This window comes from Camelus bactrianus, chromosome 2, assembly GCF_048773025.1.
Source record: "Camelus bactrianus isolate YW-2024 breed Bactrian camel chromosome 2, ASM4877302v1, whole genome shotgun sequence".
NCBI classification, from domain to species: Eukaryota; Metazoa; Chordata; class Mammalia; order Artiodactyla; family Camelidae; genus Camelus; species Camelus bactrianus.
In genome coordinates, this window is record NC_133540.1 from 92,296,049 (window position 1) to 92,318,962 (window position 22,914).

The window sequence follows — 22,914 nt, forward strand, 5'->3', positions numbered from 1 at the left end:
AGGAACACTATTCTAAAAAACCAGGGTGCCTTGGCTATAAGTTAAATTTACTGAGCACTTAATACATGTAGAGGAAAGCGCTTTTGAAAGCTCTAAGTAAGATTATCAGACTTAAATAATGAGTTAGGTAGAGTATGGCACAAGTACAGGGGCCGGTTTAATTAAGTTTGCATAGTATACCTTTTTTCCATCTCTTTGCTTTCAACTTTCTATATCCTAAACTTCAAGCTCCAACTCTTGGAGCTGTATATAACTGGGTCTTTTAAAACAAAATCAGATCTGACTACTTTTTTTTTAAATCAGTATATGTCTATTTGCATCTAACATAGTTAACTATTTGGATTTAAATCTACCATTGTACTGTTTCCTATTTGAACCACCTGTCCTCTTCTGTTACTTTTTCTCTCCCTTCTTGCCTTCTTCAGGGTTAAATGTTTATTTCATTTCCTCCTTGCAGCAGCTTGTTATTTATGTATCATTACTATTCTTAGTATCCCTAGAGATTACAATGTACAATACAGAAATTAAATTCGTACTTTATACATCACCCACACAATGAAAACCATGGAACACTAACACCATTTATTCTTGCCCCATCGTTATGCTATTGTAAAGTATTCTAATTCTATATATAATTTAAACTCAATTAAACACTCACTTAGATATACCCACAAATTTACTCTTTCTGTCCTTCGTATACCCTTTCTGTGCTTCCATTTGGGATCATTTTCCTTCTGCCTAAAGAACTCACTTTAGGATTTCCTTATGTGCAGGTCTGCTGATGAGAAGTTCTCTACACCTTGTTTCTCAAAGTATGTCTAATCTTTTCTTTATCTGTATCTATTTTGCTGATAAATACATCGACTGAATTCTTAACCTCAGTTTTAAGTTTTCTGTTTGAAAATATTCATCTGATTCCTTTTTATAGTTTCTAATTCTCCGCTGAAATTCTTCATCTTGTTAAATAAATTTCTGAATATATTAATCTTAGTTATTTGAAAAGTAAATCTGGTAACTCCATTACCTGTATCTCTTGGCTTTGAATAATTTGGTCTGGCTACCTGGTATGTGTGATGATTTCTAAGTGCTTATTAATGACAGACACTATTTATGAAAAATTAAGGAGATAATTAACTACAGGAGGCTCTGAATGATTTTATATTCTCCTAGGAAGAATTCACTTTGGCTTTTGGCAGGCAGTTAAGAGTAAAGGCAGACTATTCTAAACCAGTCACAAATTGAGCTGATTTGAAGCTGAGCTTCAATCTTTGAGAGGCCTTGTCTACTTTTGATTCACTCTTCTGCCAACGAGGACTCCAATGTTTACCAGGCTTCCTTCTCCTGCTCGGGGCCTGGACCCAGTTTTGTCCATGAGATCTATAAGACTGACAGATCTGCTCAGCTCAACTTTTGGGGGGCCACTTTTGGCTCATCTTCTCAATCTCTCAGCCACAACTTATAAATCAGTAAACGTCCTAAGGGGAAGCGTCACACCGAACACCAGGTGACTCCTCTAGGCTTCCCTTCAAGATGGTAGTCTATGATGTCCTGGCTCCCTTAGTGGATCTGCAATGCCTTCAAACAGGTTTGTGAAATACATTTTATTCTTCTTTTTAGTTATTCTTGGTGGGACGGTTGGTCTTCAACAAGCTAATTCTGTATAGCCAAAAAACAGAAAATCCAGACTGTTGGAGTTTTAATCTAGGCTCCAACATTTCCTAGTTGAATGACCCTGAGTGCACCTAACTAAACTTCTCTGTACCTGTGTCCTTACCTGAAAATGTAAATGTGGCACCTATCGCATAAGATTGCTATGGGGATTAAATGAGTTAAATCATATAAAGTGCAAATAATAACTTATTACATATTACAATGTTCAATAAATGTGAGCTGCTATTCATGTCATTATCATTATGCAAACTACAGATGGAGAAACCGAAGCTCAGAGACATTTAGTAACTTACCCACGTTCACACAGCTAAAAGCAGCAGAGCCAACTCCAAAGCCCAAGCTCTAATGCCTCCTACTGTAGACACTTAATGAATAGCTATTAAATGACTGAATAAAAGTAAATAGCATTCAGTCCTCAAAAACTCTGTTAAGAACTAAAGTTGTACATCTGCCTCTAAGAAACACGAAAGTATTTTTTATTAGTTAGTATACTGAACAGAAGTATAAATAACATTTTTTAAACTTTTATATTTTAAGAGTTTTAGATTTCATAAGAAGTTATAAAACTAATACAAAGTTCCCACGTACACTGCCCCTAATAGAAAAAAATCTCACATAATCATAGAACAGTATCAAAACCAGGAAACTGACATTCAGTATAATACTATTAACTAAACTACAGAACAGACCTTATTCAGATTTCACCAGGTTCTATAGGGATGTTTTTCGAATGTGCACTGAAGCTTGCATAGATTCATGTAACTGTATCACCATCAAGATATAAAATGGTTCTACTACCACAGAGAAACTTTCCTGCACTCCCCTTTATAGTCACAGCCCTAACTCTTGGCAACCACTGATTAAATTGCATTTTTTTTAACACCTAAAATACTAAGTAACATATAAAAGTTACCAAGTTTGTAAAAGAGAAAAGCATCTAAATACTACACTTAATTGCTCTGAGAATTCACCAGTTGGTCCCTTCCTTGAAGTAAGAGTGGCCTGAGAAACTCCATGTGAATGCCTCTTTGAATGTACCACATGACCAGAAAAATAGTTCATGGATATGCAATAAAAAGCTTTAGTTATCGCTATTTCCTGATTAACACCCTTGACAGCTGGCTTAAAAAGCAAATATCTTAATTTAAATTTAAAATGTCTACGTTTAATATATATTAATGGTTGTCCTGAAAAACATGAGCTTGAAAGACTTTTTTATTAGTACTAGTTCCTAAGTCATTTCTATTTACAGATTAGTATCATAATTACATATTTAGGATAAATTTCTTTGATCATTATTTTCTAATTAGCAAATGCCAAAAGTCCAGGCTTAAATGAAGATTCACCTAAAAGAAAAGGAAGAATAAACCACTTTTCTGTTCTGCAAATGAGAATTCTTACTTTATTTGGTGAAGCTGGAGATAGACAGATGGCTCAATCAACATCCAAAACTCTGAATTTGTGGGATTCCATATTAATACGTTTGCTTTTTGCAGGGTTTAGGGGTACACTTTGAAATTTGGTTCTGTTTGCAAACACAGCTTAGAAATCATTGTTTGGACATATGGGCTTTGCTTCCAGTTTGTCTCAGTCCTGTGTGTGCTCTGGCAAGCACCTGATGCTTCTTTATACCTTTGTTTCTCTATTTGTACAGGAGAGAACATTACCACCAAGTGAAATCTATACACTGCTTTGGGGCACCCGTACAAATTGTGCTGTTTTGAACAGATATTAAGATGATACTTGTTTAATATACTACAAAATCAGAATAGTACCATCCTTAATGCTGGTTGGGCAGCATTTACTAATACGCATTTGTTTCATTAAACATAAGCTCTTCAAGACTAGTTATTACATGAACCATTCTGCCTTTGTCACATTAAATTATGAAACCTTGAGGTAAACAAAGTTAGACAAAGGTCTTTGCTATGGGAATTCTTAGGGCCTTTAAATGCTAATGAGCATTACAAATCTCCCAGATGGATATTTAACAATAACATTTGGGAAGGAAATGATTCTTTTTTTTTTTTTAATTTGTATGTAATATATTGGTGCCAAGAGAAAGACAGACAGTATCATGTAAAGACACCTTCCAGGAAACAGTTTTTCAAAGTTGTGATAAAGAACAGTAGGACAGATATAAAGAATCCTAAGTAACTGCACCATAAAATATGACTTAGGACTCAGTTTTAAATCTAGGTAACTGATTTTTGCATAATTTGCATAATTTTATAAGAGGATCTTTTTTGAATTCAAATATAATTGACATATAACCTTACACTGATTTTAGGTGTACAACTTAATGATTTGATACATGTATACATTATAAATTGATTACCACAATTAAGTTTTGGAAGGAGCCATTTCAACACTGCATATAACTACAAATTTTTTTTCTTGAGATGAGAACTTTCAAGATCTACTTTCTTAGCAACTTCTAAATACATAATACAAAGTTAACTACACAGTCATCAAGTTGTACATTACATTCCTGGGACTTATTTATCTTACAACTAGAAGTAAATACCTTTTGACCACTTTCACTTTTTGCCCACATACCCTACCTCTGACAACCACCAATCTGTTCTCTGTATTTTTTGTTTTTGTTTTCCACATATAAATGAGATTACATAGTATTTATCTTTCTCTCTGTCTGACTTATTTATCACAATGCCCCCGAGGTCTACTTAACAAATGTTAGGTCTTCATTCTTTTTTAATGCCAAATATTCTATTATATATATGCATATATCTGCATGTGTATCACATTTTATCCATTCATTTCATGAACATTTAGCTTTAGGTTTCCATGTCTTGACTATTGTAAATAATGCTGCAATGAACACGGGGGTGCAGATATCTTTTTGAGATGGCAATTCTGTTTCCTTCAGACAAATACCCAAAATGTAATCGCTGGATTATATAGTAGTTCATTTTTACTTTAGGGGGGAAACTTCATACTGTTTTCCATAGTGGTTATACCAATTTACATTCAAACCAACAGTGCACCAATGTTCCTTTTTCTCTGCAACCTTGCCAAAACTTGTTGTTTCTTATCTTTTCCGTAACGGCCATTCTAACTGCTGTGAGATGTTATCTCATTGTGGTTTGGATGTGCATTTCCCTGATTAGTGATGTTGAGCACCTTTTCATGTGTTTATTGGCCATTTGTATGTCTTCTTTGAAAAAAATGTCTATTTAGAACCTCTGTCCAATTTTTAATTGGATTGTTTGGTTTTTTCCTTCAATTAAGTCATATATATTCTTCATATATTTTGAAATTAACCAGTTATCAGATATATGATTTGCAAATAGTTTCTCCCATTCTGTGTGTTGCCTTTTCATTCTGTTGATGGTTTCCTTTGCTGTGCAGAGGCTTTTTAGTTTGATGTAGTCCCACTTGTTTATTTTTGCTTTTGTTGCCTTTGGTTTTGATGTCAAATCCCCAAAAAAAACAATGCCAAGGAGCTTATCACCTGTTTTCTTCTAGGAGTTCTATGGTTTCAGCCCTACCTTCAAGTCTTTAATTGTGCATGGTGTAAGATTGTGGTCCACTTTCACTCTTTTGCACGTGGCTTCCAGTTTTCCCAACATCAAGTTTATTGAAAAGACTACCCTTTCTCCATTGTATATTCTTGGCTCCTTTCTTACAAATTAACTGACCACATACGTGTAGGTTTATTTCTGGGCTCTCTATTCTGATCCACTGATCTTTTTCTCTGTGTATGCCAATACCACACTGTTTTGATTACTAAAGCTCTGTAATATAGTTTGAAATTAGGATATTGTAGGGTTTCATATTTATATGCTTTAAAAAAATTGTGACAGATGTTTATAGAAGTTATCATCATGAAAAGACTATGCTTACATTATCCCAGGTTCCAAACTTTAGGTTACTAAAATAAATAAACCTACCAAAAAGCAAATTTGAAAGCTTTAAAATGCTTTCAAGCTAAAAGGGACAAATGAGGAGATGAGAAAAAATAAATATTATATACATATTATATGACTAACGACAGAGTCACATCTTGAGATACCAGCACTCACAGCACTGATTTACTGACTGGTGAAATGTTATGAAGTATATGTAAGGCATTCATTTACTAATTTTTCATGGATATTAGTCCAACTTATGTCTTATTCACAGTTATGAATTGTAGTGACAAAAATGAGTAATTTAAATGTGGTATATTAGTATCCATGAAGCATTTAAGGAAAGTGTCAAATGATCATATCAGGCAAATTTAGACAATATGCTTTATAAGGTATCAGCCTTATAAAAATCAGAAACCAGCCCTACTAAGGATTAAAACATATCAAGATAAGGTAAATAAAATAATATGAGATTAGCCTAGGAACAGAGTTTTAAAACCAAAGGAATAGATAAAAGAGCCCATATGTAGAAAAGTTCATGATGAAATCTGTCATTGATGAAGAATGATGAGCTACTCAATAAGTGATTATGGATTAGTCATTTGTTCTGAAGAAGAAAAAGCTGGATAACTATAACTCATTCCTTGTAACAAATTCCAAATAGATCAAAAGATGTAACCTTAAAAATAAAACCAATGTTGTCATAAACCTAAACACATAGACCAATAAAACAGTAGAATCCAGAAATAAACCTATGCATATATGGTCAAATGATTTTTGACAAAGCTGTCAAGACCATTCAATGTGGAAAAGACAGCCTTCTTAATAAATAGCGCTGGGCAAACTAGATAGCCACATGCAAAAGAATGAAGTTGGAGCCTTTCCCAACATCGTATACAAAAATTAACTCAAAAGGGATCCATGACCTAAATTTAAGACCTAAAAACTAGAAAACTTTTACAAAAAAAATCAGGCAGAAGCTTCACAACATTGGATTTGGCAATGATTTATTAGATACGATACCAAAGGCACAAGCAACAAAAGAAAAAAAATAGACAAGTTGGGCTCCTTGAAAACTTTTCCATTTTATGCCTCAAAAGATACTGTCAACAGAATAAAATGGCAACTTAAAGAATGGGAGAAAATATTTGCAAATCACATATCTGATAAGGAATTAAAATACAAAATGCACATAGGGAACTTCTAAAACTGAAATCAATTTAAAAATGGGCAAGATACTCAAACATCACTAATCATTAGGGAAATGCAAATGAAAATGCCAATGAGACACCACCTTACACCCATTAGGATGGCTACTATGAGAAAAAGTGTTAGTGACAACATGAAAGAAATCAAAACCATGTGCATAGTTGATGGGAATATGAGATGGTATAGTCATCATGGAAAACAGTATGGTGGTTCCTCACCATATGATTGAGAAATTCCACTTCTGGATAAACACTCAGAAGAACTAAAAGCAAGGTCTCCAAGAGATATCTGTATACCCATGGTCACAGAAATATTATTCAGAAGAGCTAAAACATAGGAACAACTCAAGTGTCTGTCCACAGATGAATATACATACAATGGAATATTATTCAGCTTTAAAAAGGTAGGAAATTCTAACATATGCTACACCACTGGTTAACCTTAAAAACATTATGCTAAGTGAAATAAGCCAGTCACAGATGGATAAATAATGTATGTTTCCACTCTTATGAAGTAGAGTAGTCAAAATCAGACACAGAAAGTAGATGGTGGTTGACAAGGGATGGAGAGAGGGAAAAATGGGTATAGAGTTTCAGTTTTCCAAGATGGAAAGACTTCTGGAGATGATGGTACAGATGGCTGTACAATAATATGAATGCACTTAATATTGCTGAATTGCACACTTAAAAATGTATATAAAGACAGTATATTTTACATTGCGTGTATATTACTACAATACAAAAATTAAGATATTCACCTTGCAAGGTGGGTTATAAAAGTCAGGCAGTATCAAACTGATGTAGAGTCTATTATCAATTTAACCATTTCCTCAAGTTTAAAAAACAAGGGTAAATCTAATTTTTCTTGTATCTAATTTGTAATAAAAGAATATTTATGTAAAATAAATAATTTTTTTCTTTCAAATGACAATTTATTTTAATTAAATACAAATAAGGAAAAAAGGCACCATGGCCCATTCAAGTATTTTGCATAGATATACAATTAATAGGCGGATGAGAGAAAAGAGGGTCTGTTTTCTGTGAACAATCTCCCAAATAAAAAGAAAATTCACATTGCCCTGGATCCCAGACACACACGTACACATAGAGGATGGTGAGAGAGGGTGTGCAGAAGGGTGACTTTGGGGGCGCTTGGCTTGGATTCTGTAGAACCTCTCCTCTGCAAGTTTCCCCAGGGGTGGGGCACCTTCCCAGTTGGCATATTCTTGCCTTTCTTGGGTGTCCAGTAGAGCTGTTCTATACACATTTTAACATAATCACTGACTTGAACTGATCCCTGATTTGAAACATTCAAGTCTTCCATGCCCTCTGCCAAATAAGAACAAATTCTGACATAGGTAAGGGGAGGCTTTATTCAAAAGGATTCCTGCAAGAGGTGGCAAGGGGCCACGGCAGTAGGGGAAGAGGCTACTATGTTACCGTAAGACCTGTAGGGAGACACCGTAATATCTGCGAGCCTCTCAGAGCTGGGCAGAAGGAGCTTTTCTTTTTTAGAGGAGAAGTAAACAAGGCTCAAAAGCACCTACGGTTGGTAGGTAATTAGCCCTGGAGCCCGGTCCTGGGCTAAAACCCTCAGAGGGACAGGATGTGACCTCCCGTGAGGTCCGTATTTCAGAGAGGCCATCGAGGCGCTTAAGAAAAACAGATAGGGTTGAAAAACTGAGAGGAGGCTGTTAGGTTTTACCAAGATTAACGTAGTCTCTTGATTTTTAATGGATTAATGTTTTAAAATATTGGAGTAAGAAAGACTTATCTAAGCATAGCTCAAAAACTCAAAATTCATACTTGACGACACTACAGTATTTTGACAAAAATTTAATGTGCAAAATTTCTGCAAGAAAAAAAGACAAAGTCAAAGGGGGAAAATGTTTGTAACCACATTAATAACAAAGAAGTACTTTCCTTAATATGCTATGAGCTTTTTTAGTTCACAAGTTAAAAAGAAAAAAAAGACAAACCACCCAATGTGCATCAGAGTTCACAGGAGAGGAATCCAAAAGACACAAAAATATGAATAATTTTTTGAAATACAAATCTATGTAAGAACTTTTAATCAGTTAGATCACCAAAGACTAAAAGTGACTGATAAACAAGAGAGCACAGAAGTAGAACCACACAAATCCAGTCAACTGATCTGTGACAAAGGAGCAAAAAGACAATTCAATGGGGAAAGGATAGTCTTTTCAACAAATGGTGCTGGAACAACAGGACAGCCACATGTAAAAAAGTAAACCTCAACACAGATCTTCCACCTTTCACATATGGATCATGAACCTAAAATTATAAAACTAAACTATAAAGCTCCTAGAAGATAACATAGGAGAAAACTTAAGTTATCTTGCACCTGGTGATGACTTTTTAGATAGAATACCAAAAGCACAATCCATCAAAGAAAAAACATGATAAGTCAAACTTCATTAAAATTAAAAATTTCTGCTCTGTAAGAGACACTGTTAAAAGAATAAAAAGACAAACCAAAGCTTTGGAGAAAGTATCTGCAAAACACAAGTGAAGGTCTAAAGATACAGGAGCCATCTGAGTTCCACTCCAGAAATTCTCAAAGCCAAATGGCACCTTAGGGATGCAACCAGCAAAATCCAGGCTATGAAAAACTATAGGATATAAACAACTTGATCTTGTCATTAAAAAAAAAAAAAAAGACAAGAGAAAAAAACCAAGATGAAGTAAGAGAAATATCAATCATTTACAAACTTCTCTGAATCCCAAATTCAAACATTGTGTAAAAACTTCAGATGACTGAGGAAATGGGAATTAACTAGGTATTGAATGGCATTAAAAGAATGTGGGTAAGTTTTTGTTGTTGTTTTTTGGGGGAGGTAATTAGGTTTATTTATTTACTTACTTATTTTAATGGAGGTACTGGGTATACTAAGCATGCGCTCTGCCACTGAGCTATATCCTCCCTACTGGATGAGTTTAAAAAAGGGGGGAGGCTATCTTATATGTACATAAAGAAATATCTATAGATTTACTTTTAAAAAAAGTGGGAGGAGGGTTATAGATAACAAGGTAACTTGATAATTCCAAATTTGGATGAAGGGTACATAGGGGTTAATTATACTAGTCTGAACTTTCAAAATATTTTAAATTACTATCATAAAAAAAGTTTTTAATAATATGGCAAGAAAACATCTCAGGTATTCAACCAACATAATTGTAAAGGCATAAAGATAAAATCAGTATAGTAATATAGAAAAGAGAATAAATTCTCAGTCATTTATTCTTTCCACTCCTTTATCATGGCCAAGGAGTATTGGTATGAGGAGCTATAGATATACAAGATAAAAATTCAGGCAACAGAATCAACGGACCTACAACCTGCAGTCACCTCAACTCTAACTCTTCCCATCTTATAACAATCAATGTTAAAGTTTATTAGGGAAGAGTTCCTTCACTTCAAACTGTACTCACTTGACCATCCCAAACTCTAAGAGCTTCACAGTAAGAGCAAAAGCTATCAACTTCTGAAACTACCACCCTAAAACTGTTCTAACCCTCAACTTTCTGATACTGACATTGCTCATATCACTTCTTGCCTGGATATTTGCAAGGCAAATTCAAAATGAGCTTTATGATGCATCTCTACCTACCTTGAATCCACCACACAAACACTGTCTAGTAATTTTTTTGCAAACTTCACTTTCATACTTTTATATCTCTTGTTGCTTTAGAAACATTCCATGAGTCTTCATTCAATGGCCAAATTAAGTCTAAATTTGCTTTGTTTTGAAAATTATCCATAATCTAACCCTATCTTTACATGTTCCCCACTCCTTCCAAAGCATTACTAACTCCAATCAGAGTAGTTTACTACACTGTCTTACTGTCCTGTTTCCATCATACATATTTTATCTCTAGTCCTTCTCTCTTATAACTGACATCCACTCTAATTCAAACCCATAAAATATCTTAGCCAGGGATGCCCTCTCTGATCATCCCAACTGTAGTTGAATCCCTTTATGTAGGACCTCATGCCATGTCTTTCCTCAGTTTTGTAATTTTGTAGTTTTGGATATTATTTGATTCATTTCTGCCACATGCCTTCCCAATACTCCATAGACTTTAGGTTCCACTTTTGTTCACTACTATTTCTTCATAAAGCATGACCCCTAACACGTATTAGGCGTTGCTGAATGATGATTGAAGGAATGTTAGGACTTACCTCTGTCTCTTCAGTTTCATGTCACCTTGTCTATACCACACAACTTTGCACCTATTTCATTATTCATTATTGTTTTCATTATTCATTATTGTTTTATGTGCATTGAATTTTGTTCATCCAATCATTGTAAGCTCTTCTGTAGTTTCCACAGCCTCAGCACAGGACACACATGGACCTCAATAAATATTGACAGCCACTTATAAACAGAGAACGGAAGAGTATCTCTTTATAAGAGGAAACGTTCATTATTGTTCAGGCTCCCACTCTGCTGCCTAACTAATGCCAACTACCTGTGTTAATATAGCACTATTATGCTGTATATGGACAATTTCACTACAGACTGCTTACTGCTAACCAAAATCTACATTCTCTTCTGCCTCCTAGGCATACAGTCACATTGTATTTCCCAGGCTCCCTCGTAATAAGGTAAGGCTACGAGATTAGGTTTTAGCAAGTAAAGTGAACGATGTAACCTGCAGACTTCTAGATCTGGTCCATAAAGCCTCCCATATGGGCTTTTCCATGTCTTTTCCCTTCCAGTTGGCTGCAGTGGAGATAATGTTCGGGGAGACTGAGAACATCATTCAGTTTATTGTAATTTCTGGCCTATTATAAACATTAGCATTTTAAAATAAAACTATCACATTACTTTTTAAAATCCATTCAACGGAATCAAATCAACATAGTGATTTGATACTCACCAGTATATCTATTATATTTTTAAAATACAAATAAAGCACTCTTTAGCAGTCAGAAATTTGTATTATTCCTTTTCCTCTGTGAATTGGTGTTTGAATTTCATATCCTCTAAAAATGTTACTCTAGTATAATATATAAATGCTTGAAATTCTTTTATCATAATTCTCTGAAAAAAAAGATGTATATAAATTGAAATTTTTAGAACATTATTTCCTGTTACCCTTATGTAAAGCTCTAAGTGTTAATTTTGCTTCAATTGAGTTAATTATACCATTACTGTATGCACTTAAAACAACAAATATATTATTGATTGTGACTATTACAATATAAAAAGGTTTTATTTGAATGCATCTCTCAATAAGAAAGGTGATAGGACTCATTTTAAAAGATTACTTTCTGTAGTCATAAATGAATATTACATATGGCTAGACTGAGAGCTCAGAACCAATTCTGTTCCTGTTTGTTTAATAAATATAAACATTGAAAAATATTATTTTCACAAATAAGTATGTATGAACAGAAGGGTATTTATTATAATAATATACATTAACACTTGGAATTCCTTCTGAGTTTTATACCAAAAATCACACTGTATTTTACTATCAAAAATTATTTTTAATGATCTGAAAACTTACTTAAGTCCTCCTTCAAATTAGTAGGAAAAAAATTAGAAACTATCCAAACTGGAAGCAAAACAATTTTTAATACTCTGTAGTCATTTGTATCTCAATTTGTGGGAAATACATCAATTTTTCTCAAAACCTGTCAAATGATAGGTGCATTGTTTATCCTGATACATTCGGAAACAGGAAAAAAAATATTCAATTGTTAACTTCCTGACATGATAATAACGTTATTTATCTTAAGAGGTTTTTTTTAGTCAAATAGATGCATGCATTTGAGCTGAAAATATCCAAATAGTACCTTTAAGATGTGCATATTTCAGTATACATAAATGTTACCTCAAAAGGGAAAAGAAAACTCTCTAGACAAATAGTGAATTCTAGTTAATGGTACGCTTGATGAAATATACAAGATATGTGCAACTTACTTTGAAATGCATTTTAAAAATAAAATGTTTAATGGATGGAGGGATGAGTACATAAATGATAAAGCAACTACAGTAAAATGTTGAATCTAGAATTAAATTACAGAAGCTTTATAGAACTCTACTCAAGCTAGAAGACCCAGAAGTAGGAAGAGTTCAAGAAGTTATACTGGTCATAGAAATCAGAGAAGTAAAAAACTTCTCTTAAAGCATTTGTACATAAGCTTATGCTCTGAATTCCTCCCCTGCGAATTAAGTACATTCTGTGTCCTAAATGACTATGTGATGGATGGTTCAATTACTTACCACAGGCAGGGCAAACGGAAAAGGTCTATTTGCCAAAAAAAGGCAAAAGAGGAAGAGCACTCCCTTGGGTAGGAGAGCAAAACTGACAAGAAGTGGGTGTAGGTGTATTCAAGGATGTCCAGAATAATTTGCATAGACTCTTAAAATTAAAGAGTAGGGTACTTTGAAGATGTATTCATGTCTATTATAAGACAGAGAAAAAAAAAGTACCCATCAACATTGCATAAGGTATGACCAGGCCTTACATTTAAGGAATATTTACTTACTCTAAAACCAAATTAGTGAGGAAGAAATTTCTAACCCTTGTTTCTTTGATCCAATTTTCTAGGACCCAAGCTCTAGAAACCTTTACATTTTTTGAACTTAAGCTATCCAACAATTTAATTATCCTGAAGTCTTTCTGATCAGATTTGATACGGATCAACAGCCCAGCTTCTCTCTTTGTGCTATGTCACTTACCTTTAATAGACTACAGCTTCCCCACCCCAGATGTATATGCTTCAAAATAAAAAGGCCAGATGGCCATTCTAGTGATAAAATGAGAGCCAGACTCAAAGATGACCTAGATGTGGCAACCATCAAATAAGGACTTTAAGATAACTATGATTATCTACTGTACAGCACAGGGAACTATATTCAGTGGCTTGTAGTAAACCTATAATGAAAAAGAATATGTATGTGTGTGTGTATATATATATTTATATATACACATAACTGAATCACTATGCTGTACACCAGAAACTAACGAAACACTGTAAATCAACTGTACTTCAATAAAAAAAGAGAGAAGAAAAAATAAAATAGAATAAAATAAAATAAAATAAAATAAAATAAAATAAAATAAAATAAAATAACTGTGATTAATATGTTAACAGACCTAGTTAGTGGGAAAGGAAGACAACAAGCAATGAACAGAGGGGAACTGCAGCAGAGACAGAAACGGTAAAATAGAGCCAAACGGAAAGGCCAGAAATAGAATAAATATGATTATCAGAGATGGAGAAGTCCTTCAATGGGCCCTTTAGTAGACTCCACATAATTGAGGAAATAATCAATTAATGTGAAGAGACAGCAACAGAAATTATCCAAACTGAAACACCAAGAAGAAAAAGTGGGGGAAGAACAACAGAGCAGAGCATCCAAGAGCTGTGGAACTATCTCGGTCTAACATTTTTGAAATTGGAGTTCTAGAATGCAGAGAGTGAGGCAGAAGAAAGATGTCAAGAGGTAATGGTCAAAAGTTTTCCAAAAATAAAAGACAATAAATCACAGGTCCAAGAAACTTTAAAGTCAAGATAAATACATATTTTAAAAAGAAAAGAACAACAACAAAACACACATCTGGACCCATAATAATCAAACCACAGAAATCCAAATATAAAGAGAAAATCTTCACAGCAGCTAGGAAAAAAGATGTTACATACAGAGGAGGGAAAAGACAAAAATTACAGCATTACTTCTCAGCAGAAACTATGTAACCTAGAAGTCAATGAAGTGATATTTTTAAAGTACTAAGGAAATCTGTCAACCCAGAATCTTTTACCCAACGAATGTATCTTTCAAAAATAATGGCAAAATAAGACTTCTTCAGGCAAACAAAAGCTGAATCTCTTGTCAGCAGATTTTCATTAAAAGAAATATTAAAGTTCTTTAAAATACCATATGAGATTGCTCATATGTGGAATCTAAAAAAAAAAAAAAAAAAAAAAGAATATAAATACAAAACAGACACAAAAACATAGAATACAAACTTGTGGTTGCCAAGGGGGCAAGGGGTGGGAAGGGACAGACTGGGAGTTTGGAATTTGTAGATACTGACAGGCATATGCAGAATAGATAAACAAGATTATACTGCATAGCACAGGGAAATATATACAAGATCTTGTGGTAGCTCACAGCGAAAAAAAAAATGTGACAATGAATGTACGTATGTTCATGTATAACTGAAAAATTGTGCTCTACACTGGAATTTGACACAACATTGTAAGATGACTATAACTCAATAAAAGAAAGAAAGAAAGAAAGAAAGAAAGAAAGAAAGAAAGAAAGAAAGAAAGAAAGAAAGAAAGAAAGGAAGGAAGGAAGGAAGGAAGGAAGGAAGGAAGGAAGGAAGGAAGGAAGGAAAAAAGAAAGAAAGAAAGAAAAAGAAAGAAAGTTCTTTAGTGAGGAGTTTGATACCAGAGTTTGAGGCCTACACAAAGAGAGTGTATAGGGTATGACTAAAATGAAATTAGTTACAGGATTTATTTTTCTTATTTTTTAATTGCAACTTTGTGTAAAGCAAAACCAGTAAAATGTACTATAGAGTTTATAACATGTAAAAGTAATTTTACTTTACTTAACAATGATAGCACAAAGGGTGGGAGGGAGGAACTGGAGCACTCTATGTAAGCTTCTTACCCTACATGAAGTGATACAAATTTGCATGTAGACTGTGATAAGTCAAAGCTGTACATTTGACTCCAGTGCAATCAAAATTAAGAAAAAAATTAAACCATAATATGCCAATAGTGGAGATTAAAAACAGAACCATAAATAATATTCAAATCACCTAAAAGAAGCAGAAAAAGAGTTAAAGAAAGAAAAACAACAGGTGGGAAAAAGAGAAAATAACTAGTAAGATAGAAGATTTAACAACCAATCATATCAAACTTACTTTAAACGTAAAAGTCTACACATACTGACTTTTTATACTGACCACATATCTAGTCATCTTGCTAAATTTATATATTAATTCTAATAGTTCAATGGCAGATTCTTAAATTTTACATGTATATTATAATGTAATGTGTAAACTGTAACACATTTTTACTTTCTTTGGAAGCTCTATAACATTTATTTCTTTTTCTTGCCTTACTGCATGAACTCAGACCTGCAGCAGAATTCAACAGGTGTTGAAAGTGGGTATCTTTGTTGAACATTCACCATTACATGAAGTTCAATGTATTTATCTTCATTTTCAAATTACAAAAATATCTATTTTTTCTTTTTTTTTAATGGAAGTAGTAGGGATTGAACCCAGGGACCTCATGCACTCTACCACTGAGCTATACCCACCCTCCCAATATCTTTCTATTTTTACTGTTTCAAGTATTTTTAACCAAAATGGAGGCTAGATATTATTAGAATTTTTCTTCATGTATTGAGACTGTCATTATAATTATTCTTTTTCCTACTAATGCTGTGAATTCAATAGATATTTTTTAAACTGTCAAACCGCACTGTATTTCTGAAATGAAACCAAATATGCCATGAAAAAAACAATACTAAAAGGCAAGAATAAGATTACAGGACAAAGGACACATTAAACGTCAGAAAGTGGAGGATAACAGCATTGCTAAAATATAAAGAAGAAAGTAAACCATGCAAAAACATGTTTTCATTAGTTTAATACTTATTTGCATGTCTTATAAATACTTAAGAAAACAAGATTACTTTAGAAAATAAATATAATGGAAGAAATCTGCCCTACAATAAAAGACAACTATAATATCAAGTAAATTGAGAAAACATTAGCCATGCCCAACTTCCCATAAAGAACCTGGTAACATCAGTTTCAAAGATGGAGGAGAGAGTGAGAATGGCCTGCAAACTGTAAAGAGAAAAAGCAAGGAAGACACTTACACCCTAGTCCCCACTTCCAGGCTCGATGGCATAAGGGCTGGGGACAGTCATCACTTAAAGAGGTCTGCAGAGGAAGTAATCAAGAGTTGAGGTTGGGTGGGAAAGGGGACAGAAGATACTGACAACCTTAAAGAGATTAGATGTGGGAAAAGATAGGTAATCTAGGGGTCTGGGCCTTTTGGTGGTACCCAATATAAATAGGAATAAGTAATGAGAGAAGTCCTGGCAGATTCAAGGCAGATGGTGATCAGATTGTGAGCGCTGACGGGTAGGGAGGGTGGGTGCTTGAGGATTCCATCTGATCAGTTCTGACTGATGGGAGCAAGGACATCCCCAGCAAATCATTACTTTCCAGTCTTTTTCTTAAGTGACTTTTCTATGACATCTGAAATTGTAGCTCACCATCACTCTTGAAACCATCTTCCCCACTCACTTTTTTTAGTCTCTCATACTATCTCTCTTATCATTCCTTCTCTTCCACTAGCTCCTTTTATTCTACTAACTCTTAACATTGGTGGTTCAGTCCTGCTTTTCTTTTCACTGTATACACAACCTCATGCTCCCTGATTGATTTCATCCTGATGCATAGTTTTAGCCACTGCCCATATTTAGCTTCCTAATGGACATCCTCCTCCAGACAATCAGTGGGTACTTCAGTGTCAAACATCTCCAAGAACTAAACAATATCTCTCTGCTCAAAAAAGCTATTTCTTCTATATTTCCTCTCTAGTATAAGAGGATAATGGGCTGTTTTCTCCTATCTCAAAATTTGGCTGAAGTGAAACCCCCAAAACTGAGAACTACAAATGATAAAACTCCATCCATGCCAGAGTTACTAAAAGACAGCATCCCTATCATCCACCTCCTGCCTACTGAAAACAAAACAAAACAAAACAGATTAGAAATAGAAATGAATTCATAAACACAGAGAATGCTAGCGCTTTGTAGCTCTGTGAGAACAAAGGCATGGGTTCTCTAAGAAAACCTCTGGGACAGACTGGGTGATAACTATAAAAAGGGAAAGTGACAGCTGAATCTTTGGCTGGCAATGTACTGAGTTAAAGGAACCCTTAGCCCACTTCGGTCTAGCTGCCAGAAGAACCTGCCATATATCCCCAAGAGTTTAGGGTATATATGAACACAGAAATTGGTCCCAGCCTGGAGAATTCTGAAAGCATGAGGTTGGATGGACATTCAAAATGGCAGAGCAAGGACACACAGGACAGCAGTTAGGTGGGCTACACTTCTACCACTGGGTGCTACAGGTTTCCCATTAGCCAAACAGATGCTGAAGAAGGGCTAACGCATCTTGTTGGCCAAAGACATGTGCCTTCTAGAGTAAGGATACTCAGAAGCAACAGGCTATAGGTGAACTACAAGAGGAGAGACAGGAGAAGATTGCCAAAGGTAAGCTGGAGTGTGCACCACACCTACGACAGGGACCTGGGCTACATGGATATACCAATGGGGGCCTCCAAAAACCATCTAAACATATTAACTCTAAAAGGCCACACTTGAACACCTGCCACACAAAGGGTGCTGGCAGCTGGATTACAACAGTCTCATTCACATAAAATGTTGCCCTTTCTTTTCAAATCTTCCTTCCAATCAGCAGCCAAAAGCAGAAAGAGGAGAAAGTAAAAGAGTGAAGAAACAGATCATACTCTTCTTCTCCACCGCAAGGTCCCTGAGACAAGACTGGGTCTGAATTGAGGGGAGGAGCTTTCAACTGGATGTAAGCTTTTGAGTAGACTTTTCATACCTGTGAATTTAATCATCAGAGAAAGGTGTTCTTATAGTTTAAAAAGACTTCTTGTGAAGAGGCAGGGAAAGATTCAACATGGCATGGCTAAAGTCAAGGATAAGAGAAAAATTAAGCCAGTTCTCATGTGTATGCCATCAGATATAGCCCACATACCAGTCCACAGTGCTCCCATCTATTCTGTTATTCAAGTAAGGAATCGAGGATTCATCCTAGATTGTCCCCATCCCTGACACTCTGACGTCCAGTCATTATGTCTTAAACCTCTTTTAACTTCTTTCATCTCTTTCCCTAGTCCCTTAGCTACTAGTCTAGCTCAAATTTGAAGCACTGTAATAATCTAATTTAGCGATTCTCTACCCTGGCCTCCACCTTAGAATTTTAAAACATTAAATCTAATACCTAGGCCCCAGCCTAGAGACTGATTTAAACGGGATCAGGTAGGGGCCAGCCATTAGCTTTTTCCCAGAAGTCCCCAGGTGCTTCAAAAGTGTGACTAACCTAACTGGTCTCTCCTAGAATCCAGGATTACCTTCCTGAAAACTATCTTTCATTATGCCACAGAGTCATCTTTTTAAAAATGCAAATTTCACATTATCCTAGAGCATTTGTTTTCAATCTAGGCTACCCTTTAGAATCACTAAGAGAGCTTTAAAAAGAAATCATGATACCAGACCAAAGTCCAGACCAATTAATACAGAGTCTCTGGGGATAAGAATTGGCCCTTGTAGTTATTAAAGCTCCACAGGTGATTCCAATGTACAGACAAGGCTGAGAACTACTGTCCTGGAAGAAAATCCTTAAGAGCAACAAAATCTAAACTTCCCTGAGGGGAATGAGACCATCCACCTAACCTCAGCACCTCAGCTCTCACACTACACCAGCGCAAGGCAGCTCCCTGAAAGGGCCATGCTTCTACACTTCTATGTGAAGCATTAACTCAACCTGGAAGGCTCCCACACTCACCCACAGCTAAGGCCCAAACCACCTTTAAGATTCAGACCTTTCAAGAACAGCATCCTTTGTCATCACTTGAGACCATTATGATTCTGTAGGGCAATTCTTAACACTTAAGTCTAACTTCCCTACTGAACTATCTGAAACTAAAACCTATCTTTATGCCTTTATCCCCAGTGCCTATCACTATGCATAACATACAGTAAGCACTCAAGTTATCTGCCGAATTCATTCAAGTAAATAATTATCTGTATTATTATGCAGGTAGAATCCCATTTAAACTGTAACAGACATCGTATTTATACATTATATTAAAGTCTCATTAAAACAGAAACCAACAGCTAGTCATTGTTAAAATGTAAGGTAAACATTTAATGTTTGTTCTACTCACAAACAGTAACAAATTAAAGAAAAATGCAGGTGCAAAGGGCAGCATGTTTCCAGAGTCACAAGGGTGGCACCTTACAGAATAACGATGCTTCACTTTCCACCTGAATATGTCCTTCGAAACATACTTTTTTCAAAACATTATGCTGGTATAATGACATCTGTATATTTTAGGAACTAAGACTATTTACTCGACCTAAAATGATAGGTACCTTGCACCTTAAAGTGAAAACAAATCATGGAAAGCTTTCAAATGCTTTCAATGAATTGTGTTGAGCCTAAAAAACTGATGATATGGTTACCAGCATTTGATGGCAATTTCTAGTATTTAGGGTACTCTGTTACCCAGCGAAAGCTCAACTCTCCATAAAATCCAGGACAGCTTAAGCATAAGACACCGAATATTTTATTTTTTAAAAAGTTACATTTAACATTTTATATTTATAGAGTCAGTATACATGTGACCGACCCAAAAACAAAAATTTTGCATGAACGTTAACTGAAGAGAAACTAAACACCTACACAACGTACCTCATTCAAAAGATCTGTGTTGTACCCACATTTACACAGGCTATGGATATCATCTTAGCATGCAAAATGATTTCTATGTTACTATGTGTTTAGAGTAAGTTTTTTTTTTATCTGTCATATATCCTTGATTAACTGCTTGGGAATATATTAAAACTGAAGTATCTGAAGTGACTAGCAAGAAGATACAGTCATTAACCACAATTCTTGGCATTTGTACCTAATTTTTTTTTTTACCTTATTTGGCGATTTCAAAGGTGAGATGGCTATTTTATTTGGTGTCTGTGTTGTAGAATTTAAAGTTGATCCAATAACACCACTTTCAGATATTGTTATGGTCTTTGAAGGAGTCCCGGGAGTAGACTGTGAAAGAACCCTACCTGCAAATGAGAGGCAGCACATCAGTTTGACTTTTTTCAATAATAGGATAAAAATGTCTGTGATGACGACTTACAACCACAAGGACTGCAGTACATATGTTTAGTATTTCATATGTAGCCACGTAAGAACTTAAACACTTAAGAAGGTCCCTAATGAACTGTGGTGAACCTAGGCAGAAGGAAACAAAACAATGCCTCTTAGTAACATTTAGTATCTTAATACCATTTTATTAAAGTCCACAAAAACACTTCTGCTCACATTCTCATCAACACTGTTAAGTTGTATCTACCAGAAAATAGGCTCAGGACAACTAAGCGACGTGTCCTGTGTCACACAGCTCCTCAAAGTCGGGACTTGAATCCAAGTCTTAAAACTTTAATCTCTGTTCTCTACTATATCTCAGCTGCCTTCCTGTTTGAACTTAAACCATTCAGGATACAAGCTAAATCCACATTTATAAAACAAACAGGTATTGGACTAACTTGAACACTTGTCTGGTTTAATGCTATCTGATTTTAGACTGCCCAAAGGAAAAAAAAATTCTTCCAGCTGTCCTGGCCAGATTCCAGCAGCAAAACTGTGTTCCCTTCTGGAAATACCCTTCAGGAGCAACACACAAAAACTATAGTGTGTCTGGATGGTTTAGGGATTTAGAAATCATATCACAAGGAGTTGAAATATTAGGAATTTTTATCCCAGGCAAGCGAGAAATACAAAGACATGACACATCTCCAAATTCCTGAAAGACTGTGGTGCCACTCACCAAATATTCTGGTGCCACCGCCCCCTCTCCCCCATTCTGGGCACATGGTAGAACTCCATGTCCTACCCCTCACCACTCCCTGTGCTTAGATTAGGGCCACATGACTAGTCCTGGCAAATACATTATGAGCAGAAGTGATGTGTCATTTCTGGGTCAGAATATTTACTGCCAATGCAAGACCTTCCAAAGCTCTGTTTTCCTCTGCCACGTATGACATGGTGGCTCCTCTGTCAGCTGAGGTCCTTGAGTGACGATGTTGAGAAGAGTCCCTTTCTAACTCACAACAGACATACAGATAACCATGAAGTATAAATAAAAAATAAAATTTGGCTTAAAAGAAAAACTTCTGAGATTTGGAGATTGTTTATTATGGCAGAAAACCAAGGTTGTCCTGACTGATCCAGACTGTCAAGTTGAAGGATGAGAAGCAATCTGTACCCATTAGACGCATAGCACTAACATAACAGAAATAGAGAACTTTCAGTTCAGCACCAAGAAAGAACTTCTAACAAAAATTTCCAGTTGAAACAACTATTCCAATATGAGTGAGTTTCTATTCACTGAAGGTGTTCCAAGAAGATGGTGGATAATCAAACCCACTGGCTAAAAAGGAAATTCAAGCACTCAAGAAAAAGAGAAGGCAGATAATCAGATTATCTCTAAAATCCCCTCTAACCTTTTAGATGCTATGATTTAACTGACAGATATAATTACACATGAAAGAGGGAATGAGGAAAAGAAAAAGGGAAAAAGAGAAAAAAAGGAAGGGATTTTCTCTTCAAACAAAAATAGAAAACTAGCACATAAGTTTCAGGATTTTTTCTGATAACAATGCCACAGTATACATAGTTTGTTTTTTAAAAAGTGAATTAAGTTTTATCTGACATTTATGAATTTTTTAAAAAATTTAAATATAACTTTTTCAATTTCTTTGTAGTACATGATTACATTTTATACTACTGATATATCCTTTATTGAATTTCAGTTGAGAATTCTGCTAGGGTTTTTTTTTTAGCCTGAATTACATCATAACTAAATAAATCAATTCTATATAAATGAAATGAATCTACATCAAATATTTTCAGAAGGCCACCCTAAAGTGTTGTACCTGCCTGAAGTAACATATTTGCCTGTTCTGGTCTCCAAAACTAATACCTGTGGGATAAGTGTGAAGTCCCAAGAATCATTATATTAAGAAATTACCATTAAAAATACCCTTTCATAAAATGCTCATCATTTATGGTTATTACTGCAATTTCTTATTTGTTAAACATTACTTACATTTCAGAAAACATTCATACAAAAAATCCTCAATTCCTGATAACTGATAACAGAAAAAGGCCACTTAAAGTGAATTACACTTAAAACAAGGATAAAAATTTCATTGTTAACAACAAAAAAACCCCTAAAACTGAAACTTTTTTTTGCTTATATTTAACAAAAAGTCAGTATAATTACAATTATACTAACTCTTAGGATGAAATGTGCAGTTTAAGGGAGAGAG

The 22,914-nt window shown here is 34.9% G+C and overlaps 1 protein-coding gene across 9 annotated transcripts in view; it reads right to left on the minus strand.

The window, feature by feature from the left end:
• Positions 1-22,914, minus strand: part of LIN54 (lin-54 DREAM MuvB core complex component) — a 63,230-nt gene that overhangs the window by 19,094 nt on the left and 21,222 nt on the right. For all 9 annotated transcript variants that reach the window (XM_074346334.1, XM_074346362.1, XM_010950272.3 and 6 more), the window contains exon 4: positions 20,504-20,646. In XM_074346334.1, the coding sequence (XP_074202435.1) occupies positions 20,504-20,646 (143 nt within the window). The remainder of the gene's footprint in view (positions 1-20,503; positions 20,647-22,914) is intronic.